At 16.0% G+C, this 1,276-nt stretch overlaps 1 protein-coding gene across 1 annotated transcript in view; it reads left to right on the plus strand.

Moving 5' to 3' along the window:
- Positions 1 to 1,276, plus strand: part of LOC102671197 (phospholipase B1, membrane-associated-like) — a 6,759-nt gene that overhangs the window by 4,372 nt on the left and 1,111 nt on the right. Inside the window, exon 5 of the mRNA XM_006608844.2 lies at positions 683 to 981. Within this exon, the coding sequence (XP_006608907.1) occupies positions 683 to 981 (299 nt within the window). The remainder of the gene's footprint in view (positions 1 to 682; positions 982 to 1,276) is intronic.

Here is a 1,276-nt window from a genome sequence, read left to right on the forward strand (position 1 = left end):
TGTATTTTAATTTTACTCTATAAATTATAATATGTTTCTGTCCATTAAATAAATATAATAGTTAATAAATATATTCTATATATTAATTTCTGAAATTATATAATAAATATATAATAAATTATATAATAAATATTTAATCAAATTAAAATTATATAATAAATATATAATTAATTATATAATAAATATTTATGAAATAAATGAATGAAAAATTCCTATTTTCATCTAATATATTTCGTTCCTGAATTAAATTCAAGATAAATTCATTCTAAGAATAAAAAGATAAGTTAAATTAGATTAGATTATTTCTAATGCGAATGCAGGAGAAAAAATAAAGCATTAAGATTTTAAACAAATTTTTTAATAATAATCAAATGTTATAATATCAATTTTATTAGAAATATATATTTATTCATTTATTTGTAACATTTAATAATTTTTTTTTGTAATTTTTGTCAAACAATAATTTGTCAACAATTTTTCTAACAATGATTGAAATTTCTTGGAAGTTACTTGGAAGTCCTTGATATTTTTTTTATTAAATATATAAATTAAAAATAAATAACATTTAAAATTAATATTAAATTAGGTAATTAAAAAAATGTTTTTTTAAAATAAAATGTCAATTATTATGTAATAAAATATTAAAATTGTTAAAATAATAAAAATTCTTTATGTTTTGCAGTTCATTTCATTGATGATAGGAGCCAATGACTTTTGTATTAATATATGTGCAGTTTCTTCTCCATGGTCCATTTTAGAAAAGCACAGAATCGATTTAATTAATACTTTTCGAATATTAAGAGATAATTTACCACGTACTTTGGTATCCCTTATAATAATGCCGAATTTGAAGGAGAGTATTCTTGCCTCTGAAAAAGGAAATTCATTGAAATGCTATATAATGTCCATTTTACAATGTCCATGCTTACATGCTTTACAATTCCGAAATCAGAGAAAGGAATATTTTGAAATAATGAAGAGGTTTGTATATTCTAGTAAATTTGTAAAATTTATTTAATTTATTGATTGATAGAAAAATATTAATGATATATCAATATATATATTATCAATTTCTCTTCCTAAAAAACAATAAATATATTCTTATTATTAATAATAATTTGCATTTTTAATTTTATAAAAAAATGATGATATATATATATAAATTATATATTATATATATATATATTATAATGATAATATATATAATAATTATAATAAATATAATTTATAATAATTTAAATGATAATATATATAATAATATATATAATAATATATA

Source organism: Apis dorsata, unplaced genomic scaffold (genome assembly GCF_000469605.1).
Source record: "Apis dorsata unplaced genomic scaffold, Apis dorsata 1.3 scaffold_47, whole genome shotgun sequence".
In the NCBI taxonomy this organism is placed as follows: Eukaryota; Metazoa; Arthropoda; class Insecta; order Hymenoptera; family Apidae; genus Apis; species Apis dorsata.